General features: G+C 42.5%; 1 protein-coding gene across 1 annotated transcript; it reads right to left on the bottom strand.

The window, feature by feature from the left end:
• Positions 1-526: 526 nt before the first annotated feature.
• On the bottom strand, positions 527-13,520 carry CCND3 (cyclin D3). The gene is made up of 5 exons (XM_015421644.1): positions 13,214-13,520; positions 10,356-10,571; positions 5,223-5,382; positions 1,976-2,118; positions 527-556 (listed from the first exon to the last, which is right to left on the bottom strand). Exons 1-5 carry the CDS (start codon positions 13,403-13,405, stop codon positions 527-529), a joined length of 741 nt encoding a protein of 246 aa, XP_015277130.1. The 5' UTR covers positions 13,406-13,520.
• Positions 13,521-18,645: the final 5,125 nt, after the last annotated feature.

The following is an 18,645-nucleotide window of genomic DNA, read 5'->3' as shown; positions in this document are numbered from 1 at the left end:
CAGCAGGCCAGAAGCTTGTGTGGTACCCTGGGAAAATGCAGCTGGGCTTTTGAAAGACTGTCAAGACAACTCAAGACTACTCCACTGACCAGGGAAGAGTCTCAAACTCCCAGGGCAGAGGCTTTGAACCAAAAAATAAACATGGACTTGAGAATCAGTATGAGGAGTCCAGCAGAAGACTCAGTCAGTGGGGAACTCCTTATCTTCTTGAGTCCACTATACAAGCTGTGCATCAGGCTGTCAGAGAAAGCCAACGTGCTCACTACTTCTGGAGACAGGAGTAATTCCACACCGGACTGAAGCTGAAAGAAGAACCATCTGCTCTCGTCAGCATGAACACATGCACTGGATGAAATAATCTGTCGTGAACAGAATCTTATGCCAAGATCCAATTTGTTCTCAACATGCCAAGGACAACAAAGTTGTTATACTTGTGTTGTCACAAGTGAACATGGCTGCTCTTCTGGAACTTTGCAGGACTTTCCCTCCCACCTGCAGCTCATGCTAAACCAGAAGGTTTCCCTTTTTAGACTTCAGGGGCAATTTTCCAGAAAACCTGCCAAAGGAAGGAGGCAGCCACACAAGCTTAGTGCACGTAACAATAACGTAGATGCAGTGCTTTGATAACAGAGTTCAGGGTAGGATTTAGATCCTGCGCAGTCTGACTGGCCAGCAACAGAAGGCTAAAAGGAGTGGGGGGTCTGTTTGTTTTTCAGAAAAAGAAAGATTGCTGTGGCCCTGAGCACTTGACCTCTCCACTTCTTCAGTCAACACATGGGAAGGGAGAGTGGGCACGAGCGCGTGCTGGCCTCACCCCCTGTCTCCACACTATCGCAAGCTTGTCAGCATGGTGCCACTGCACAGGCACTCCCTCCCTGTGATCAGAAACATTTTGAAAATAGAGTTCCCAATCACAGGGAGGGAGCACATTGGCACCATGCTGAGGAGCCATGATCATGTGAAGGCAGGGAGCAGGACCAGCAAGCTCATATTTGCTCTTCTTCTCCTCATGTTGACTGAATGAATTGAGGGGTTGTATCCTCTGGGCTTGTATAACAGTAGGTTATTGAATATACATATGACTTTACTCCCAGCTGTCTGTCTCTTCAATACCACAGTACTGTCCAGACACACAAGAGGGAGAAATGAAGGGGGACTCCTTCCTGAAAATTCATCGCAGAAAGGAAAAGAGAGTTTGTATCAAGCAGACTTCTCCGATGAAGGGAAGGTTATGTAACTGACATGGATCTGGGCCTGTTCTACCACTGACTCTCCTTGTTCTACCACTGACTCTCTAATTCTATTTTAACCACAATTTATTCCAGTATATTTCTCTAGATCAGAATGCCTTGCTGTGCTTTAGAAAAAGACTGTCAGGCACATGCCCCATATCTGCTAAAACAGTGCCTTTGGTTTATTGTAAAAGGCAGCCATGTTTGTCCTGGAAGTGGAATCCTCGCAATCTAGGGTCAGAAGATCCCTTTCTCCATCCAGGTGTCTTCTCATATGCTTCTTTTCATGCGCCTGCACACCTCAAAATGATAGCATCCCAAGCATGATAGAATCCCAAGCATTTCATTACTTTAATGCTGCTATGCAGAACTACAGCAACTGTGCTGCCAGAAATGTTTTACGGTCAAGAGCCTCTGGCAGTGCAACTGAAAGTAGAGTTACACCCTTCTAAGGCACTGAAATTAGTGTGCTTAGAAGGATATAACTCTGCTTGGGACTGCCCCATAAACAAACTGGCAACTAGAGGTGTGAGCCACTGTTTCTCTACTCTGTATCTCTTTGTGCAAAAACATGTTAAGTGCCATGCTACTTGGCAACAGTCAGAATCTCTGGCCACTTCATAAATGAAAGCGAGATGCTCATTGTTTGGGCCAGCAAAATTTGCCGGAAGCCCAGCAGCAAAATGTGAGCAGAATCTCTGTTTCCCAACTCTGCACCTTGCTCCCTTGCAGCACATACTCACCACCTCTGTGCGGGTAATGCTAGCAAGCCGTTCTGTAAGCTCCTCACCAGTAATACAATCAGATGAGGCAGAGAGACCATGGATTGCTGCTCCAATACTACCCGTGGCAACCATAGATGGTGGATACATAGCAAAGATGTAATCTGCAAATTCCAGAGGAGCAGAAAGTGTTAGAGAAAGGAAAAGAGAAAGATAGTCATTGACTGCCACAACATCCAGTTAAGGTATGATACCTAAGAGAAGGGAAAACAACTGAAGACAGAGCCCATGTTGATGTAAGGAATCATAGGATACATATGGATTGTATATTACTGAAAACTAAGCAAATTAAAAAATAAACTGATCAGATAAATTTGTCATATTTAGGGACAAAGGGTGGTAGTCATAGATAATCTTCTCCTTTTATTCATATCTAAAATCTAAGCTACTTTAGTATTTATTTAAAATGTTTATATCTTGCCTCATTCTGCACACATTCTGCTCACAGTAATCATTAAGATCACAGCAACACGACTAAGAAAAATAAAAATAAAATTCAAATGACACAGGTATCCCAAAACAGCAGCATGAAGAATCTGGCCCATCTGACTTTGGCTCCTAACTGCAGTTCAGTGAAGACCTTCCCCGGGAAGCCAGTTGATAACTCCAGAGCTACCACTCCAAAAGCCCTGTTCCTTGACCTCATGCACTAATGGAATATGGAGCAGGACATCGAATGCAGATCTTAAGTGGCAGGGGGGACTACATGGGCAGAGGTGGTCCTGCTGATAAGTAGGTCCCAGACCATGACAGGCCTTTAAGGTTATATGTAGAGGGATAGCTGTGTTAGTCTGCTGTAACAAAATAAAAGTCTAGTGGCACCTTTAAGACTAACAGCATTTATTTCAATATGATTCATGAAAGCATGTATTGAAATAAATATTGTTAGTCTTTAAGATGCCACTGGACCTTCGATTTACTTTTAAGGTTAAAACCAACACCTTGAATTGAGCCTGAATGCTAATTAGTAAGTGGAGAATTTGGAAACTTTCTTCACTATTCAAAAACACACATAATCCGTTATCTTGCATAAAGAATCTTGCAAGAAAATGCTAGAAGCTTGTTTTCCAGCAGTGCTCTGGAGAAGACTGAAATCCACTGGCTTTATGGGAGATGCAGTGTAACCCAACAATTGTATTACAACTGCTTCCTCTGGGCATGCTGTTAATACCACCATACATTAGTCCAAGCAATTGATGGTTTATCGGTATCAGGGGAAGAAAGTGGGAATGCATTATGGCATGGGGCAGTCTTCATTCACTCACAGATCACCCAGAAGTGACAGGGAAGTGCATCCTACAGATGTTAGGCAGCCACAATGTCCTTTCTCTCTGCCATCCCTGAAACTAGCAAAACAACTTGCCAGGGTGAAACACACCAGACATGTCTGCTGGCATAGGACTGAAACACAAATGGGAAAATATGTGAAGCTTGTGTAAGATGTCTAATTCCCTGGGGCCAGTCTGGCACTTTGAATAAGAATATAGACAATTTTTTTTTGATGGCATACTACTGGAGGAACTTCAGAAAAAGATCCCAATAAAGGAAAACTGTATCCTAACTGCACTCAATTTTTAAATATCCTTGCAAATATACACCTAGCACAGCAGTCAAAAAGCAGGTCTAGAACCCCTCTTCCCACCTATGATCATTTTCTATTTGCAGGAAAGGTTTTGTTTTTCATACATGAAGGGGCACAGAATACTAAAATCCAACAGCCAGTCTGAAATACTGCAGTCTGTTCCACCTCCTCAGCACTTGATCATGTGGAGACCAGGCTTTTGTGTGGTGATACTGGACGTTTCCCTCACACACGTACAATAAAAGCAGCTGAAGAGCTCATAAGTCAAAGTGCAAATCCACTCCAAGCATGTAGGGATAACTCCGGAGTGATTCCATGCCTACTCTGGATGGCCAACGGCACATAAGCGGTCTTACTCGCTGACCCAAGGTACACAAACCAGATTAGAACACACACAGAATAGAGCGGGACAGCACTCTACAGCTGTGATTTAAATCTCCCTCAGTCCAGACTCCAGCACAGTGCTCTTCAACCCATGGGCTGGGCCCCATTGTTTTGGGGCTATGAAAATATCTGTTGCTAATGAACATAACATAGGAGCATAAGAGAAGCCAATGTTGGATCAGGCCAATGGCGCATCCAGTCCAACACTCTGTCACAGAGTGGCCAAAAATACCAGGTGCCATCAGGAGGTCCAGCACTGGGGCCAGGACACTAGAAGCCCTCCCACTGTTGGCTCCCCTCCCCCAGGCACCAAGAATACAGTGCATCACTTGCCCCAGACTGAGAGTTCCTTACCTTGAGGCTAATAGCGACTGATGGACCACCTGCTCCTCCATATGTTTATCCAATCCCCTCTTGGAGCTGGCTATGTTTATCCAATTCCCTTTTGAAGCCTGTGGCAATGAATTCCATGTGTTAATTGCTCTTTGGATGAAGAGGTACTTCCTTTAATCCATTCTAACCCGACTGCTCCGCAATTCCATTGAGTGTATTGTGACAAAAGGGAGAAAAGTAGTTCTTTCTCTACTATACTACTATGTACACACAGAGATCAAGGGTGCCATGCCCTCTCTTTCTCCTTTTGTACACCCTGATGGGAGCAGCAGAACAGTGAGGTGAGGTCACTAAGCAAAGGAGAGGATTTCTCTTTCACACAGGCTCTGCCCCCTCCTTGTTCTGTCACATGGTTATGAAGTCATGTGACTTCCTGCCATGTGTTTGCAGCTCAGTGGTTTCCATGTTGCTGCTTATAGTTAAAAGTGAATCTCAAGTCTGGAAAGACTGAAGACCACTGTATGTGATAAAGCCTTCTCACAAACACAACAGTAACTTCTGGAAAAGGCTCAGTTATGGCACCCAGGTAGTAGCAGTTTCTGTGAGCAGAATGCCTTTACTGTATTTCTTCTTAATACGTAACACTAGCCTTTCATTTTGTTGATGATGATGTTATATATCACCTATCAACAGAGAATCTTTCTGTGTATAATTTGTACCTTTCAGAAGCTCAGAAGCTAAGGATCCTGGTCTCAATGTGAGAGCTCCCCAGTCTCTGAGAAATGAGCATCTGAGACTTTCCTGAGTGTAGCTCAAAATCAAAATTAAGGTCAGCCTTTTTTCAGCTTTGTAATCCAGCTACTGCTCCACCCTCCCCATGAAGGCCATCTATCACAACACAAACTATACCTGTGGCACACAATGCTATGAAAGTCTGTGCATGTTTCTTCACCAAGTCCACTTTATTCTGGGGAAGTGGAAGCCGCTGGAGAATATGATCCAGGAAGTCATTTGCTATCACCGACAACAGGTCCCACTTTAGCTTCTCTAGGACTAAAACCTCCCATTCCTGAATAGAAAAAAAAATGTGTTATGGACCTTTTTCAAAGAGACTCAATACAGGACACCAACAACAACAACACAGCAAGATTCAAGACCATTCTAAAGAAACACAGAGGATTTAGTATGACATTCCAACAAAAGCAAATTTTCTGCTACTGCTGGTGAACAGAAGCTAGGATGCAAACAAGCTTTGGGTACTCACCCTTCTGTTTTCCTTTGTACAGATAAGCAGAAAGCAGAGCTGCATCAAGATCTGCATATGCTACTGATTTCCTTCCTACAACTGTAAGCTTGGCAAGCCACTGGAAGCCTTCTAAAATGTGATGAACCATGGAACTCCCACAATAATTTAAGAATCAGTTTAGTTGCCAGAGACTGATTTCAGGACCCTCGGTAAGCAAAGCATGTGCTCTGCTGCTGAGCCACCACCCTTCCCCAAGATCTCTCTCTCTCTCTCAGACATTTCTATCCCACCCTTCCTCCAAGGAGATCAGGATGGCCTACACAGTTCCCCTCCCCTATATTGTCCCCACAACAACCTGGGCAGATAGGCTGAAAGAGAATGTGAGCGGTCCAAGGTCACTCAGTAGGCTTCATGGCCATGTGGTGATTTGAAACTGGGGTCTCCTATATCCTACTCTGACACACTAACTTCCCATAGAGACTCTGTGCCGTAAGGCAATTCTTGTTAAGTAAGGGCCACACCCAAAGCACTCAACACCTAACTGCTCTTAGGATGAATATCAGGGAAGCTGATTTCTTTGTTTGCTTCAGAAAGTAAGTGTGTTACAGGCATGCTCCCCCACCCCGCAAGCAACTTCCCTTGAACAAGCCAGCTCTCATTACTATATTAGTTCTCAGCTTGCAGGGATCTTTTTAGCCGGGGGGGGGGAGCATGCAAAATGTGGTCCCCCAGCTGCAGATCACCTCAGGATACTAGTTTCTCATACCAAGGGAAGTTTATAAACTACCAATAAATGCCTAAGAGATCCCTAAGAGGGAAGGAAATGCAAGAATGTTCTCTTGCTTTTCAGCAATGTTCTGGTTAAATGGCGGAGATGCCAATGGCCATGGAGCAGCCTGGAATATCTCAAAGAACAAGAATCCCTACTGCCGTATAGACCAGATGGTTAATGAATAAACTCTGAAAGCAGATCCCATCAAACTACAGCCCTTGTGACCTGCTGACATTCAATGTTCTCTTTGACAATTTTTGCAGCTCAATGTGCATGTAGCAAATTGGCTGAATGAAAAGTGCAAAGCAGCTTAGATAATACCCATGGACGGAAACTCAGCTTCCTTCAAATGGATAAATTCCTTGTTGCATCATTTCCACCTACTAAGAATAACTTCATCATGATTTTGAGAGGGTGTCAAGCAGGCATCCTCTTCTGCAAGGAGGAAACAGACGCACTGGGAAAGTGAGGCAGCTTTCCTTCCAGGAGCCAGCAGGGAGCTGCCTTGATGCTACATCCTGATAAGTAGCCAGGATGTAGCCATTGTCCAAGCCTTGATGAAGATGCTTTATCTTTCCTCTCCCCGGATCACTCTCACTTGCCCAGTTGTGAAAGAAGAGAGGCATGGGACATCATTAGCACACAGGAGGGAAGTAGCAGCTCTCTACAGTTGTGTAAGTGAAGCATTAACACTGTCAGCCCCAGAAGCAAATGCCATCCAGGGTTCCCAAGGGAGTCACTGACTTTTCTTAGTACTGGTAATCTTCCGAGAGCAGAAGCGAAATAAGAATCATCCTGAAGTTTGATCAAGATGTTAGTCTTTAAGGTGCTACTGGACTCTTGCTCTTTTCTACATCCTGAAGTTTATTTATTAAAATATTTATATCCCACCTTTCCCCTTGGAAACTTACAGCTCTCCACTGAAGGACCAGAGATAGTCTCAAGGGGCAAAGTCACAGTCCTGTCTGTACTAATCACCCAGAAGCATCACTGGGCATTACTCAGTGGCTTTAAATTTATTCTGTGCAGAGGAAGATCCACCTCCTAGCATGCCAAAGAAATCCAGCCTTTCTTTCTTAGCCACTGGCCATACCATACCGCTTCAATAGGCAGAAATGTTCAGCTTTACAATACTGAAATGGAGAACATTTTGATTCCTCTGGTTCAAACAAACAAACTTTCATTCTTAGCACACTGTCCAATGTGAACTCAAGCAGGAGGAAACCAGGCTGAAAGGGACCTTCTCGTTCTTCATATACACTTTTCCAGCCTTGTAAACAGAAAGGTCCACTTGTCAGGGAATGAGCTCTACCTGTCAAAGACCTACATGAATGAGAAGAAACTGCTTGCATGGCACCTCCTAAAAGAGGAAGGATGAATTTACAGCAAACAAAAATGCCTGCAAATGGAGGTTACTGAAGTTCTTTATGCCTAGATGGACAATTCCCACCCTCACCAAATGCAGGTCCTTACGTAAAACCCATCTCTGCTTTTTGCTCAAGCAAAGCAACAACCACCTGGTAAATGCCAAAAAGAGAGATGCATGAAGCAGAAGAGATTCACCTGTTTGCCAAAAAACCCTGACCTTTGCCATAATCTCTCTAATCTCACTCTTGTACTGTACTGTTGTTCATTTTCCACCAAGAAAGAAGCCTCCCTCCAGAAAATCCCAGCCAGATTTATTGTATTTTTATTCTACACTTCCTCCACAGAGCTCAGAGCAGCACACATGGTTTCCCCTTCCCCATTTTATCCTCCTGGAAACACTGTGAGGAATGAACAGCAGAGAGAAAGTGACTGGCCCAGGGTCACCCAATGAGCTTCCATGGCAAGCAGAGTGGGGATTTGAACCTGGACCTCCCAGATCCTACTCTAACACTCTATTGCACAAATGGTAGTTAACCTTGATTTCATCTAGAGAACAAACTCTCCCAATGAATGTTGGTATCCTGGCATAAAGGGCAGATAAAAATCAACCCCTTTCAAAATAAAAATGGGGTTTTAAATTAGATCAGTTTTAAAAAACAACAAAACAGTCTCTTACAGATATCAGAAATATATTGCCATCTTATTAAGGTCTACATTCATAATTCCTGTAAACTGAACCTGATCTTTCAAACATGATGAGCTGAAGCCTGCATTTCTATGTAGAAAAATAAATCAGGGACAACAATATGTGACTTTTGAGGTCAAGCTTTATAAATATGAAACAGCCTATACATTGTATTTATTATTGTGAAAAATACCAATATATAGACTCTCAACCAAACAACATGTCTATTTCCTTCCCACAGCATTGAGATAAGATTGTTTTGCTCAATAAATACTAGTCCTTGCTTCTGGAAAATTCTGTGAATTTAGTCTTCAGATAAATGATTTTGACATATATTTAGAGCCAAACGATTCTTGACTGCACAATTGCTCTTCTAAACCAGTTTGGTGTAGTGGTTAAGTGCGCGGACTCTAATCTAGGAGAACCGGGTTTGATTCCCCACTCCTCCACTTGCACCTGCTGATGTGACCTTGGGTCAGTCACAAGCTCTGGCACAGCTGTCCTTGAAAAAGAGCAGTTTGTGTCAGAGTTCTCTCAGCCCCACCCACCTCACAGGGTGTCTGTTGTGGGGAGGGGGAGGGAAAGGAGTTTGTAAGCCGCTCTGAGACTCCAAGTGAAGGGCGGGGTACAAATCCAATCTCCTCCTCTTCCTCCTAAGCAAATATAAATTCTCTAGTGAAGACAACTTGCTTTTTACAAGACCAACCATTTTGAATTATGATCGCAGAGAATAGAAACGATTAGACAGTAATTAACTGTGAACAGGTTTGCTTTAATAGCAAGAGTAACCAATTGGAATATGTCTTTCTCCAAGAAATACGCAAATTAAGAAACTGTAAAAAAATATTCAAACAGTAAATGAGCCTCTTTTCTTGGGGATTTAAATCACCACAGGATGGTTGATTCCTTGTGAAGGAGGACAACTGTGCAGAAGCTCCTCAAAGGGAAGACACAATTCTCCTCCCTCAGTGTGGCTTGTGTCTCTCATGTGAAGGGTCATTGTCTCACTGTGCTGAAAAGCAACATGGATGAAACTGGGCATGCCTAAAGGTACTTTCTCAGATTTGAAACTGAGAGACTGTTAGAACAATGCAATCCAGACCTTCCCATCTCTACCATCACATTCCTGCACCATCCTGCACTGCAGCTTGAACCTTGATGGCAGCCATCCATCACAGGTGATAAGAACTAAAGGCCCTGGCCTTGGAGGAAAGTTGTGATACTATGAGTGGTTATGCCAAAGAAACCCTCTTCGTTAACATACTCAGTGGAAAGGAAAAATCACAGCAAGCCAAAGGACAGTACATCTTCCTTGGAGGTGTCCATTCCTTTTAGTCTCTAGAAAACCAGCACCCCATTCAACCAAAGACTTTAGCCAAATAAACAAATTAAATATATGCTGTAGAAGAATTTAGTCTCATGGTTGTTTGGCATTTTTGCATGCTGATTGAAATTTATGGGTTAAACAATACCTCTGGTAAAAATGACCTAAAACAATCTTTGAAAGTGTAGAAGTTAAGTTGCTTGTATGGACAACAATGGCTATGATATTGGCCCAAGGTTGTTACCAAAGCATCCCACATTTGCAGCTACTTTAAATGAGTGCTCAGTCTGACAACTGGTGTGCTAATGATGACAAAGGAACTACATGCTATCAGACTAAGCATCATAGCATACAGCCCAACCCTATGGGGGGGGAAAACCCCCCAGAGCATCATGTGCACAGGGAAAAACAGCTATGGAAGATGTAAGTGAAAAGTACCCCTTATATGCTAGATAAGTTTATCCTTAAACTTTATTTTGCTGGTTTACAAATGGAACTACTATTGGAAGTGGTCATAGTGCTCTAGTATCTGCACTTCATCAGTGGCTGTTCAGTTTTAAATCACATTTTGCTACTCCTGCAAAAGCCAGCTCTCAAGGAATCTCAGAGATGGAATCCTATCATGGAAGAGAATGGAAAGAGCTTACCAAAACTTGGCATGGTGTGATAGAATTGTCTGTATAAATGCAGAGTTTCTTCACAGTTAGTGGCATGGTGTCTCGCAACTTGGAGGCTAGAAGCATACAGACAGCACCCAAAAGCTGCAAGTGGTTTTTGCGAGTGGGGACACAAGACAGGTAGCGATCCACATAATTCATGGCCAAGGGGAAAACCTCCTCTTCGCACTTCTGTTCCTCACAAACCTGACAAAACCCAGAAAAACAATGGAAGTTTATACATCAGGCAATCATTTGCTTCAGTCTTTACAAAAGCTTCAAAAATACACATTGTCAAGATGAAGCAAGGCATACAGGTGCTTAAGATGCTAAACAGGGATCAAGGTACAGTTACCTGCTCTACCAGGGCTTTCTGAAAACTTGGCTAAGCCACTGAGCCACACTTGTAAAATGGAAGTAGCTGTTTCTCTCTTCACAGAGTGCTTCACAACCAAGCACTCAAATACTGCAATGATCCAGACATAAAAAAGGAATAATTGACACAGAATTTTCTATCAGACAATTTTCATGTTAAACATATATGGTAATTTTTGGGTGGATGGTGGAATCCTTTAATGCTTTAGATTTTACTTCTTCATTTTTCTTGAGGGGAGAATAAAACAGTGTGTTCTTATGTAAAATGGGTATCTTGTAAAACTGGGCGGGGTTGTGGCTCAGTGGCAGAGCACCCACTTTGCATATAGAAGGTCTTAGGTTCAATCCCCAACATCTCCAGTTAAAAGGATCAGGTAGTAGATGATGTGAAAGATCTCCTCTTGACATCCTGGAGAGCTGCTGCCAGTCAGAGCAGGCAATACTGACCCTCATGGAGCAATAGTCTGACTCAGTATAAGGCAGCTTCATGTGTTCATGAGCCTGCCTCTCTTGAGACATTCAAACCACCAGAGATATTGACCATCAACTGAACCAGCTTGGTCCAATGTATTCATTCCTTCAGAGCAGAAGATATTTTATTTTGGTCGGTATCCAATGAACCCAAGCTAGAGATGTTTCAGATTTGGAACACAGAAATCAGCACTTGGTTTTGAAAATTATTCCTCCTGAAAGCAGAATGTCACAAACTCTGTCTCAGTGCATATGCCGCTGAAATGAATGGTGCTTGAAGGGAGGAAGCCATCAAATGATGTCAGCATATTAACCAAGAACCACTTGTGGAATCAAAAAAGCCCTGACATCAAGTCCTTCATTCTGACCACTGACTAGACAGGGTTCCCAAAACTTTGTCCATATTGAATTATGTCGGCTTAATAAGTAAAATGCTGAGCTTGCAAAGCTCATTGATGTTTCACACCACCTTTCTACCTCCTAAGAATTGCCAACTAGATATTTTCCTTTTGTATGTACTTGTTGCTACATAGCTTTTATTTACTTTTAAAATACCAGTCAGCCTCTATCATTAGTTTGAAATTCATATGCATTTCAGTATAATATCTTTGACTTGAAGGCAAGTAAATTCTTCAGCCCAGAAAAAAATTCAGTAGACTACCTGCCCACACGTTACTTTAGTTGTCAGATTTTTTTTTTTTTTAAATCTCCATTCGTTTCCAATTTATAAACGCTTCTCTGCATGGAGTTATTGAGGTGACTCTTGCTCCCTACTGATGACTGGGCAAGTGGCTATTTACAAGCCAGCCAAAACAAATTAAGACTCAGATTTGCTGTACAATGAATGCTTTTTTTAAATTCTATGTTTCTTTTAAATACCATCTGCAGTATCTCTGCTAAAGAAATGATTTTTTAAATTGCATGTCAATGCATTTCTTTAAAATAGATCAAGATACTTTTGTAGCTGGGTACTCTTTTTCTCCCTTTCCAACTCCTCTGCAGTCTGGCACTCGAGTTTGAAAGTCTGCAATTAATTGTGACAAATATAATAGTCTAGTGATCTGCATCACCGGACACAGGCGGTGAGTGGAGCCCCCTACAGGTCGCCTGGGAAAGGTTCATAACAGCCTGGATAGCCCCCCCCACCGGCACAGCTAACAGGGTGCTTTTCAGCTGACTCCCAATACTGAAAGGCAACACTGGAAAGGGAATCGACCTAGTCTTTAGTCGTTCAGTTTTCCCATTTCTCAAATAATCTACTTTATTTACGTTATTCATAGTCCACGGATTACACACCGTGGGTTAGTACATCAACAAGATGGAGCACTGCATAACCAATGAATTAGGATTTGGGTTGTAGAGCCAACCGGAACTCTAAAAAACAGAACTGAAGCAAAACCTGTTAACATGACACATTAAATGATGCAAAATTACACAGCAGTATAGACCATAATCCCTAATAATTTGTCCAAGTAATTTTGTGAATCATTTTGTGCAGTGCATAGAAAAACCCTCTTGAATAATTCAGTTTTGCACATTCCCCCCAAAAGCAGGCTTGCCTGCGAATTCCCGTTATACCGTGTGCACTTCTTACAGTAAACAACCCCCTTTAAATCCCCCTCCCACACAACACACACACACACACCCAACTCTAAAAGAATCCCTCCTGTTCTCACGAGCCACGGAATCTCCCTCAACTGATCTTGTCACCCACCAAATAGAAACTAAGGCCGTAGCCCAATGCATGCTTACTTCGGGTGTAAATTCCAGTGATCTCAATGGGATTTACTCCTGAGCAAAGTAAACATGTATCGGCTCGGGTGCACTGTTAAACATGCTTGCTTGGAAGTAAGCCCTCTTAAAATCAATGAGGGTCACTTCCGAGTAAATACGGCAAAAAAAGCAACACGCCTTTAGAGTTAGGCGTGAGGGGGAAAAACGTGCTCGCTGGGCTCGGAGGAAGCCGGAGGGGGAACCCCGATTTTCAGAGATCCTGTACAGACCTCCAACATCCAGAAAGCCAACATCTTCCGCATGTAGGGCTGAATCTCTTTCTGCACGCACTGGAAGTAAGAGACGTTGGGGCTGTAGCGCTCTTCCTGGCTTAGCAGATTCTGCAGGACGCGCCGGTTACCTAATAACTGCGGGTCCCGCTTCGCCCGGATCACCCCCTCCCCGCCGCACAGCAGTTCCATGTGTTCGGGGATGGGAATGATGGTCAGGAACGGAAGCGGCGGGCTCGGCAAGCGGGAGGTAGAGGCAAAGAGCCCTGCAAAGCTGCCTCCCCTCCCCCTGCGAGCCTCCTCCAAGCTCCCGGCGGCACTGTCAGCAATGAATGTACAGCAGGCAGACTTTCATAAGAGGCGGGGTCAGGTCCGGACCCTCCTTCGGGAGGGGGGGGGGAGGTATGGTCTACTCTGATACCCATTTCTAGGCCGGGCGTGGCATCACAGAGGAGGAGATTTGTACCCATTCCAGCCCGGCAAAAGTTCCCCAGCCAGAATGTTCTTTGCCTCACAAGCGGTGGCCGCAGATGTGTACTCATCCAAACCTCTCTCTCCTCAGTTATAATTTCATGGCTGCTTGTTCCATATTGCTGCCTTTTCTTGGGGGGAGGGGAAGACATGTACCCATACCCAAGAGATGAGGAGCTGCAAAGAGAACTATTGTTGCATTCCTCTGCCATATGTTTGCTTCAAGGAAGCCTGCAGATTCACAAGGTGAAAGGGCCCCCCTGACTGCTCTCCGTCTGAACGATCGCATCTGGTATCTTACAATGGATGCTGCCAAGACCAGTCCTTAGCATCCTGCCCTGAGTATTCTGCTCTCTACCCTTTTAAATTTTGTAACATCCAGCCTGATGAACAGCTCTGATGAACTCAAAAACTAACACATTGTTTTGTGCCATGTTGGTTGGTCCTAATAAAAGGCATTATACGGATTACTTGTTTTTTGATTTTGTGTGGACCAATATGGCTGTACAACTATTTTTGAAATACCACAACCACCCATTGTGGTTCAACAGCACATATATAGGATTGTGCCATGTTAGGATCCCACCTCTTTGAAACAGGCTGCTAAGGCTGTATAGTTAAATATGGTATATTGCTGCTTTTTAATATTGTGATTCTGTTCTGCTAGTAAGTTGCCTCCTTTAAAGGTTATGATACATCTTTCATTAGTAAGTAGTGATACCATGATTAGAATTTTGCTGATCAAAACAACAGAAGATAGTTTGACAGCTTCTAGCATCTACACTGTTTTCTACACAGGGATGGATTTGTGTAATTTCCCCATTGTTACTGTGACAGCCAATACAGCAGAGCAGAGTTTCACACAGCAGATTTCCCTGCATTTTTTCTGCCCCAGTCCTCTGGCAGGAGCCACCCCCCCCACACACACTGTTTTCTTAAATCAGCAGTTGAATATTGTTATTGCATTATAACAACCTGTGCTTTGCATTCTTTGAATTCCCAGTTTTCATAAACCCCTTTCATTACACATTCTGAGCAGGCATCTTTTTCTCAACCAAAAAGCAACAAAAACTTCAGCCTTTTTCTCTAAGCCTTTTTTTCTCCAACCCCTTGGTCACTTTGCCCTTTGCCAGCACTATATCTCTTTATATGATGATGATACTGGACACTGCTTTATCTGTCATCAAATTCTATGATGAATTTTAAAGATATTACCTACTTCTGTTCGAAATTCAACAATTTCGATTTAAAAACTGTCTTATTAAGAATCGTCCTGGTATATTCTGACCAATTAACAGGAAAAATAGATTTCCAAAGGATGTCAATGTTTCACATCTCTTGTTCTTGAAACCAAAATTTTAAGTCGATTGAAGAATACTTGACACTTTTCAGTTTTCTGGTGTGCTAAGTGTGAAAAGCAGAACAATTTCTTGCTTTCGAACTGCTAGGTTGGCAGGAGCTGGAACTAGAGACGGGAGCTCACTCCGTCATGCGGCACAAAATTCTAGACCAAGCCTATAAATAGTCACCACAGTCCCTTTTAGGTGATTCTTTTCCTTCTTAGGTAACAAATGGCTAACATAGGTATATGTGGGACCATGAGCTACTCTGTTTTGTTTATTATTTATTTATAATTTATTTATTTGTTTATAATTTATTTATAATTTATTTATTAATTATAACATTTGTACCCCACTTTTAGGAGCTGCGGTGGCCCAAGTGGTTAAGACGCTGAACTGCAGGCTGTGGAAGGTCGGTAGTTCAGCAGTTCGAGACCCGGGTGCCGCATGACGGAGTGCGCTCCCGTCTCTAGTTCCAGCTCCTGCCAACCTAGCAGTTCGAAAGCAAGAAATTGCAAGTAGATAAATAGGTACCACTTCAGTGGGAAGGTAACAGCGTTCCGTGCGCCTTGGTGTTTAGTCATGCCAGCCACATGACCACGGAAATGTCTTCGGACAGCGCTGGCTCTTCGGCTTTGAAACGGAGATGAGCACCGCAACCCTAGAGTCGGACTCGACTGGCTTTCGAGCAAGGGAACCTTTACCTTTTTACCCCACTTTTCCTTGTGGTTCAAAGGCAACTTTTTTGAAAAGTTGGGATACTGTAGTAGTGGGAATGAATCCCCTAGTTCAAATGAATGTGCTTAGCAGTCTGAGAAGTTTCTATTCACCCAGCCTCATCCTTCACATTTGGAGAGATGGTAATATAGAGATAATGACCAACCTTACAGAGTTGTTCTAAGGGTATGTAAAATACTCTGGACCTTTGGAAATATAATATAATTGCTAAGTATTTGCAGAACATCTCTAGATGGACATTTTAAAATGAGGTGACCTAAGCCATATATTGTTGTTGGATGTATATAAGGGGGTGTTTCCACTGATGAATGTGGAAAACCCACTTCTTTACAGTAATGCCCGCCTCAGACAACAACATCAACTTTTAAGTGACTATTGGTTTACTGTGGCACTAACTTGCATATGCAAGTGTTTCCATTAGAGTTATGAAGAGCACATTGACAAAATTGCTTGAAAAAGAAGATGGCATGCCTTGATTACTGAGCACATAAACATATGAATCACCGTAAAATAGATTGTTTTACAATGGGACAATCACTTTATAGGCTGAATAAAGCTATCTTGAAAAACCATCACTATGTTAAAGAGTACTATGGCACCATAAAGACTAACAAATGTATTACAGCTAAAAGCTTTCATTATCAAGCGGCTACTTCATCAGAAACATGAAATGTTACATTCAAAACCCCCTTATGCATCAAACAAATTGGACTCTAGCTCACTAAAGCTTATGCCATAACAAATTAGTAAGTCTTTAAGATGCCACTTTTATTATTTTGGCTAGAAAAAGAATGTGCTGTGCAGTTGCAACTGAATCACGGCAACCCCATCCATGGGGTATTCCAGGCAAAAGAGAAGCAGGGGTGCCAATGTCTTCCTCTGCAAAGCAACCCCAGTCTCCCTTGCTGACAATGGTCACCCCTGTTTAGCTCCCAAGCCCTGACAAGCTCAGGCCAAACTAGGCCAACCCTTTAGGATATGCTATCAAAGGCTCATTCATATTTAACAAGGGAATATTGTTAACCTGAACATTCTATCTTTGTTCTTAAGGTGAGAATTGGAGCCAAATGTACATTGCAGTTGCCACAGGGATGCTACCACAAGTATCTCCCCATGGCAGGCCATGACACGTAGAACTGCTTCCCCATGGAACATGTTATCAGCCTCCATGGACTCCTACTCCAAGTTCCTAACCACTGCTAGAAAAAGTCCAGACAAACCTAATGTGACCCTGGAGATATGCTTGACAATTAATTCTGTTTGCTACAGCTAAGTTGGTGATCTGTTTTCAGTGGTGTCCCTGTGATGGCAATATTAATATGTGTTCTGGGGTTAATCCAGAATAACTACAACACAAGACACCAGAACTGAAATTCATTAGCAGACTGGATAAGGTTTTCATTACTAGCTTCTGTGCTAAGGTACACAGTTCTGCCTAAATGCCTCTATAGTGTTGATAAAACTTGTTATTCCCATGACATTTCTGGAAGATCTAATATTTAACAAAAACCTGCTGACAGAATAGGAGAAAAAATAATAGAAACATGGATGAATAATTGTAAAAATTCTTTGTATTCTGAGAAAAGTTTTTTAAAACTTCATAAAAATACTTCATTACAGTCCTGTATCACAAAGACAGAATTTCAGTAGGTAACATCAGATTTTTTAAAAAAATCAACATCTAACAACTTTTACTTGATAGATTCAGGTGGCTAGCCATGTTGGTCTGAAGCAACAGAACAAAGTTTGAGTCTAGTGGCACCTTTAAGACCAACAAACTTTAATTCTGGATATAAACTTTTTTTTGTGTATGCACATAAAAGCTTATTCCCAGAATTAAACATTGTTGGTCTTTTTAAAGGTGCCACCGGATTCAAACTTTTACTTCAGTCTTGGACATGCTTTCATTCTTTGTGGCCATGAAATATTTGAAGATTCTATGAGAGAAATATCTGTGCTCACCAATGCAGACTAATCAGCTGAATTTAAAATATGGCTGCCTTCCATTCCACTTTCTGTGGCCAGAATCTCTTGGTTTGTACAAGGGCATCAAGTTCTCAGTTGTCACTGAAAATAGGCAGAGTCTGTGTTCCTGGCCAAACATTAAGGAACCAGAGTGCAGGATTCTTGTTCCTTAGGTTTTCTGGATCAAGCATTTTGAAACTGAAGAATTCAGGCCACATACTAGAGACAGTAATTTCCTTCTTTCTCTAGGGCTGGCTTTAATTCAGCCTGGAGTATTCTGAAGCTAAACTAGTGACACTTAGGGGAACAGAAAGAAAGAAAGAAAAAAGAAGATTCTTGCAAAACAGACAAAGTGTTCCCTCCAGATAATGACTTGGCAAAACCAGGGCATCCAAAGCCACATTACCAGCTTAAGATGGTAAATTACAGGCTCCAGTAGCCCTGTGAAGCCTACTGCATGGGTGTGTGGAAGGAAGGGGGTTGGTGCTACAAAAACAAGAGTTTGTTCATTGTTGACTAAGGATGGACAACTTCCTGGCTTTCCTGGCAGAGAACTTGGCAATGGAAAAAGGGAATTCTTGTCAAAAATTTAAAAAGGAGGGTTTCTAGGCTTCCAGGATACCAACTATGTTTTCCTTTGATGAATCACAGAGAATGGTCATATTTTTGGTATGTGGATTTTGGAGGAATGATGACAAGCAGCAATGAAAGTGTTCAATCTTGACCACATGGAATGGCTGACACTGAACAATCAATAAAGAGAATGGCTGGAGAAATATGCCAGCTGTCTCTTAAACAGAAGGAATGAAGTGGTCCAGTGTAATGTCAATCAACCTGCATTTGTAGACAGAGATATGATGATTTGTAACAATCAGGGAGGGCTTAGGAATAGGACAGAATTTTCAAATGAAATCAAAA

Source organism: Gekko japonicus, unplaced genomic scaffold (assembly GCF_001447785.1).
Source record: "Gekko japonicus isolate JY-2015 unplaced genomic scaffold, Gekko_japonicus_V1.1 scaffold2274, whole genome shotgun sequence".
In the NCBI taxonomy this organism is placed as follows: Eukaryota; Metazoa; Chordata; class Lepidosauria; order Squamata; family Gekkonidae; genus Gekko; species Gekko japonicus.
This window is presented reverse-complemented; position numbering and strand designations above follow the sequence as displayed.

Coding starts and splice junctions, on each gene's coding strand:
- CCND3 (XM_015421644.1), bottom strand. CDS start 13,405: ATGGAACTGCTGTGCGGCGGGGAGGGGGTGATCCGGGCGAAGCGGGAC. Junction 5,383..10,355: donor TCACACCATGCCAAGTTTTG/GTAAGCTCTTTC, acceptor TTTTCTATTCAG/GAATGGGAGGTTTTAGTCCT. Junction 557..1,975: donor GCATTACCCGCACAGAGGTG/GTGAGTATGTGC, acceptor TTCCTTTGGCAG/GTTTTCTGGAAAATTGCCCC.